The sequence below is a fragment of the Bubalus bubalis genome, chromosome 17 (assembly GCF_019923935.1).
Source record: "Bubalus bubalis isolate 160015118507 breed Murrah chromosome 17, NDDB_SH_1, whole genome shotgun sequence".
Lineage (NCBI taxonomy): Eukaryota > Metazoa > Chordata > Mammalia > Artiodactyla > Bovidae > Bubalus > Bubalus bubalis.
This window is the reverse complement of record NC_059173.1, coordinates 4,334,242-4,340,241: the sequence shown is the minus strand read 5'-3', so window position 1 is coordinate 4,340,241 and position 6,000 is coordinate 4,334,242. Positions and strand designations below refer to the sequence as shown.

The following is a 6,000-nucleotide window of genomic DNA, read 5'->3' as shown; positions in this document are numbered from 1 at the left end:
TTATCTTCCAAGGAGCAAGTGTCTTTTAATTTCATGGCTGCAGTCACCGTCTGCAGTGATTTTGGAGCCCAAGAAAGTAAAGTCCATCACCGTTTCTATCGTTTCCCCATCTATTTGCCATGAAATGATGGCACCGGATCCCATGATCTTAGTTTTTTTAATGTTGAGTTTTAAACCAGGTTTTTTTTCACTCTCTTCTTTTACCTTCATCAAGAGGCTCTTTAGTTCCTCTTCACTTTCTGCCACTGGGGTGGTGTCATCTACGTTATCTGAAGTTATTGATATCTCTCCCTCTGGAGTAGGAAAATGGCAACCTGCTCCAGTATTCTTGCCTAGAGAATTCCATGGACAGAGGAGCATGGCAGGCTACAGTCCATGGGGTTGCCAAGATTAGGACATGACTGAGCGACTGAGCCCATGTGTTCATCACGGAGCATCTCAGACGCATTGCGAACAGGTGTGGCAGTGCTCCTCACTCTGTGGTCCTCCCAGGTCCCTCCCAGGACAGAAGCCACTGCCCAGTACTTTCCCTTCCTAATGAGCTGTGTGCCCTTCAAAGTTCTCTCTGGGGTGTTCGGCTTTTAAAATATATATATATGTATTTATTTGGCTGCACCAGATCTTTGTTGAGGCAGGCAAGATCTTTACTTGTGGCATGTGAACTCTTAGTTGAGGCGTGTGGGATCTAGTTCCCTGACCAGAGTTTGAACCTGTCGGTCCCGGCAGAAGCGGGGAGGTCAGAGACTATTCTGGAGTTTGGGAAGGTTCTAGGTGCCCTCTGATGAAAGCTATGGCCCCTCCACATAAACACACACTCCTGTCACAGACACATACATCACACACATGCACACAGACATCACACATTTCACACACCCCACCACGCTTGCACACACATGTGTCATATACACATACCACCCTGGCATACACTTTGGAGGAATTCACAGCCCTCTGCCCAGAAGCCCATCCATACACCCCAGATGAAGTAACTCCACCCTAAGCCTGTCCTTCCAGTGTCGCAGATGGGGAGACCCAGGCCCAGGCCAAATGCTGTCTGCACTCTTCCTTGATTGTGCTAAAAAGCTGACACTCCCTCTGAAGTCGGGAGGCCTGGATCTGACCACTCATGGAGTGCTTTGGGTAGATAACATCTCCTCTTGGCCTCAGTTTCTCCATCTGTAAAAGAGCAATAAAAGTGGACACTGACTTATAGGGTCAGCCCAGGTCTTCTTCTCCCAAGGGGGACTACAAGTGCCTGGGCCTTCCTCTTTTTCTCTCTAAAATAGGGAAAACTGTGCCCACCTCACCCACAGTGGTCTTAAGATTAAACTGAGAGAGAACGAGAAGCGCAGGTGAGGTGCCCCCACACACAGTGGAGCGCACCGCTTGGGCAGCTTTTGTTGCATAGGTGGACCGCCCCTCTTGCCTCGATGACTGGATCCCTCAAAAATATCCAGAGGGGATGAGGCCCCTGGCATCATTAGCCCAGGCTTGGTGGTTTGGGGTCCTGGCTGCGTCAGAGACCGTGGCCCAGCCTCAGTTTGCAACACGTGGTTGGGCACCTCGGAACTGGCACCCCGCCCCCAAAAGGGACAAGCGGCGCAGGGCACCAGGCTCAGGTGGGCACCTGGCGGGCTTCCTGGCGGGGTCGCCCGGCCCCCCGGGGCTCCTTCCGGGTTGGCAGCGGCGGCACAAGGGGCGGGGGGCCGCGCGGAGGGGCCGGGCGAGGCCGGGAACGCGCGCCCCCGCCCCGCGCCCGCCTCCCGCCCGCCCTCCCACCGCTGCGCTGGGAACCGGGATCCGCGCGTCCGGGGCGGCTGGCGGCGCGGGCGGGCGGGCGAGCGGGCACGCCAGGCTGGGGGCGATTGCGAGGGGCCGCGCGCGGAGGGCTCCGGGCGCAGTATGGGCGGCCCGCGGGCCTGGGCGCTGCTCTGCCTCGGGCTTCTGCTCCCAGGAGGGAGCGCCGCCTGGAGCGTCGGGGGAGCTCCGTTCTCTGCGCGCAGGTAAGGGCTGACCCCCACACCCTGCACCACCTCAGTGTCCTGCCAGCCCGGGGTTGGGGATCAGGACTCCGGGCACCCCCGCCCCCAACCTCCGTGCAAGCCCAGGATTGGGAAAGGGACCCGGTTCCCCACCTCACTGCCAGCCCCGGTGGGGGCAGGGACCGTGGGCCTCGTTAGCTGGCAGGAGCTCCGGGCCGTGCGGGGGTCCCCTGCTTCACGTATCCGGAGCCAGCAGCCCCCGACAGCGTTCTCCAGCCCACGCCACTCCAACTCCGGACCCCAGGGGAGGGGGAAGGGACACGACGGAGGAAACCCCAAGATTCCTCGTCCCCTCCTTAGGGCCCCCTCCCTGCACGTAGGAGAAGCCCAGATCACCCTCTAGCTGACACTTGGGGGACCCTCCCCCCTTTACCCTGCTCCTGGCTTTTTTTAGTATCCCAGCTATTTATTTCCCTCCAAGGAAGAAGACTGGGGTGGAGTTTCACAGACCTAGGGTCAGTGTCGGCCCCCAGGGACCTGGCATTTTAGACTGAGTGCTGTGGAAGTGCTCTGTCTTCCTGCCCGTCACTCAAGAGCAGGGAACATTCTATCTGGTGGTGTTTATAGAGCATCCTCTAGTACCAGCCAGGGGGCCCTTTACATGCAGTGTTCAAGGATTGAATGAGTTAGGGAAGACTTGTCCCCATTTAGCAGATGAGCAAATCGAGGCCCTGGAGAATTGACAAAATCTTCTAGGCTCTCTGAGCATTGACAGAAGAACCGGGATTCAAATCTGTGTCTTTCTGGCCTTGGTGACACTGTTTGAACCTGCCCAGGCCCTGGTCCTGACTGCAGCCCCTGCCCCCGCTGGGTCCCCTCTCAAGGGCCAGCCACTGCTGCTGTCCGAGGCAAACAATACAGAGTAGCCAGGCCTCTCCGGGCCTTTTCATCCCATTCAAAGGCCTGCCGGGCCCCCACCCCCTATGGCCTCAATTCTTTAATTCTTTTCAGAAATTCCGCTTTCCCAGTGGTCAGGGGCCAGCGTGTCCCCACTGGGCTAGCAAGAGCAGGTGACGCAGGCAGGGCTGGAGGGCAGGGCTGGCTGTGATGTCAGAGGCCAGCGGTGCAGTTGTCCGAGGCGGGGACTGACGCTGGCCGCTGTGGCAGCCACCACCGTGCATGCTGGCCTGGGCTGGCATTCCACCTGCACCTGTCCCCCTCCAAAAACTTTCCGACTGCCAGGAAGGCACACATTTGTATGGTCCTCATTTCATAGAAGACAAAGCTGAGGCTCAGAGAGGGGATATGACCTGCTGAGGGCAAGGACGTGAACCCTCAGGGTCCCAGGTGCCAGAATGACCAAGACTCTGAACTGGGAATACCCAGTGTCAAGCTCAGGATGACGGTTGAGAGGGCATAAGGCCTGCACTGCCCTTCGGCCAGTCCACTGCCTCCCAGCCTGGGCTCCTTTCCCCGCAGGGCTCCCTGCGCAGGAGCAGGACTGTGGCTGTGGGGCTGTCACCCGGTCATTGAAGGCTCAGAGTGACCTGAGCATCACAAAAGCCCCGTAGGCAATGCTGTTGCTCCCATTCTACAGATAGAAAGACTGAGGCCGAGAGAAGAAACAGCACCTCAATCTAAGTCAGTCAGTTCCCAGATCCAGTGTTCTCTTCACCATGGCAGCTCTCTGGAAGAGGGAGCACGGGTGTCAGCTTGGGGAGCCGGGAAGGGTTTGCAGGTCATGGCCAGCAATCAGGGGCTCCAGCCTCAGACACAGCAGGGTCTCCTTCCCGCTCTGTCACCCACTCAGCGTGTGACCTCGTGGCTCCAGGGCTCAGTTCCCCTCTCAGTTTCCTCCCTCTTCCTCTCTCCCCTCCCCTCATCCCCTGCTCACGCCCGCCCCATTCTGAGGAGGGTCCCAACCTGCTAACACCAACATTAAGTGGGGGAGGGACCCTCGCCAGAGGAATCTGTGGTTCTGGGCTGCCAGGACCTCCCCTTGTGGCCCCAGCCCAACCTCGCTGGGCCTTGCTGGAGACGGCATGGGGATGTCGCGCGCATCACCCCTCCCTCCAGCCCCGCGCCCCAGGCGCCCCTTGGCAGCCGAGGGACCAGAGGCAGAAAAGAGGCTTTGTGCCTGGGGAGGGGGAGGCCCGGGACAGCATCCAAGGGGCCGCCCCCAGGCCCAAGAATGTGGCGACACTTCGAGACCCCCGGAACCAGAGTGCCTGGGGCTGCGCAGAGCTGCCTGTGCTCATCTTGCCCCTGTCCGCCCCCCCCAGTCCCTGCTTGGGGGTCTTCCGCCCCTCCAAGGATCCTTCCAGCCTGTAATGACCCGTCTGTGTCTCAGCACTGTGGCTTTGGAGTTGACGCCATCACCGGCGCCCTGGCCCATCCTCCTCCCTTGCAGAGTACTGGCTTCCTTTGGGCAAATCCCAGAGTCAAGGAGTGTGGAGAACTTTCTTCCCCATCCTCTCCCCGGGGAGCTCAGATCCCAATGCTGCACCCATGGGGTGACCTGGGTAGGTGACTTCTCTCGGGGCCTCAGTTTCCCCTCTGTAAAATGCAGAGCCTGACAGTCACAATCTCAAAGTCAAGGCTTGGGGTGGGGGTCGACCCTGTACGGAAGGTGCAGTACTGGTGTCCCTCAGGGAAGCCCCTGGACCCCAGCCTCCTGGCGTGGGCCCCATGTCATGGTCCAGGAGCAAGAAGGACCAAAAAGCACGTCAACACTGCGCTCGGGGCTTAGGGTGAGTCACCCCCTGCTGGAGGAGGTCCTGCTGTCCCCACGTGCAGATGGACAGAGCGAGGCCCAGAGCCAGCCAGGGCTCGTCCGAGGTCACCAGGTTAGGGAGCAGCAGGGCCAGGGTTGGAGCTTGGACTCCGGTGTGGGGTTCGGGCTCCGTCCACCCCACCCCCACCCATGGGTCTTCTTTCTTTCCTCTCCTTTTCATAACGGCCCTTGGCCCCCAGCCCGCTTGGCTGCCTCCTGCAATTAGCCCCTATCACTGTTCCGGATCACAGCCCTGGGCCCTGTGGAGACAAAGTCCCCTGGGCCCCTCGTGGCAGGGGGTGGAGGGCAGGTGGGGGGGGGGGGGCCCTTGTGGGGGCAGCTGGTGCCAGGCCGAGCTGGTCTGGCCTGTTTTCTCTCCTCCCGGCAGCCTGTGGGGCTGCGGAGGTGCTGAGTGGGCAGGAGTAGCAGGCCCAGCAGAGGGGTGCTGTTTCCTCCCAGCCCCTGCCATCGCCCGGTCCCACAGGAGGTAACCCAGGGTCTCAGGCGGGTTCTCACCAAGCATGCTGGAAGGCGGGTGGGGGTTGGTGGGGGGGGGGGGAGAAGCGCCCAAGGGCAGCAGGCTGGAGGCAGGGCTTCCAGGGGCCACGCCCACCTCTGGGAAACCCCCTGGTCCATGCTCCCCTACCCAGGGCCACTGTCTGTCCTCAGTCATTCTGTCATTCAGCAAACCTCCCTGGGCGCCTTTAAAGCTGAGCCCCATCCTGGCTCGGTCCCTGCCAGCACCCTCTCCTAGCACCTTCGTGGGGGAGAAAAAGCTCAAAGCTGCTGTGAGTGGCTGGGATGGGGTAGGGACACCCTGCAGATGCCCAGCTGTGCCCAGAGCCTCAGGAGGCTCAAAAGGTGATAGGAGTTTGCCGAAGCAGGGAGAGGGCTTTGCAGGCAGAGGGAATCTCGTCTGCAAGGGTCGGGGGTGGGGAGAGAGCACTCATGGAGGGAGGGCAGGAAGGAGAAAGAGTGCCAGCTCAAGTGTGCGGGTCCCAGCAGTCAGGGTAATGGGCAGTGTGGGGGAATGTGGACTTCAGGCTGGTAACACCCCTGGAAAGTGGGCGGAGGGGCCAGGCTGGGACCCTGCTGAGGAGCTCAGGTTTTATCCTGGCCACAGCAGAACTGGGTCTTCAAGGCCAGAGAGGGGTGGGAAAGTTTTTGGTGACCTCCCCCCATACAAGATAAAGGGCACGAGGGGCTGACCTTGAATGCCACCTGGTCTGACTGTCCTCTCCTGTCTAA

General features: G+C 60.2%; 1 protein-coding gene across 4 annotated transcripts in view; it reads left to right on the top strand.

Annotated features, from left to right (window-relative positions):
* Window positions 1-1,809: 1,809 nt before the first annotated feature.
* EMID1 (EMI domain containing 1) overlaps window positions 1,810-6,000 on the top strand; it is a 39,668-nt gene continuing 35,477 nt past the window's right edge. For 3 of the 4 annotated variants that reach the window (XM_006069897.4, XM_006069895.4, XM_044929990.2), the window contains exon 1: window positions 1,810-2,000. In XM_006069897.4, the coding sequence (XP_006069959.1) occupies window positions 1,900-2,000 (101 nt within the window). In that variant the 5' untranslated portion in view covers window positions 1,810-1,899. The remainder of the gene's footprint in view (window positions 2,001-6,000) is intronic. The other variant, XM_006069896.4, reaches the window with a different exon arrangement.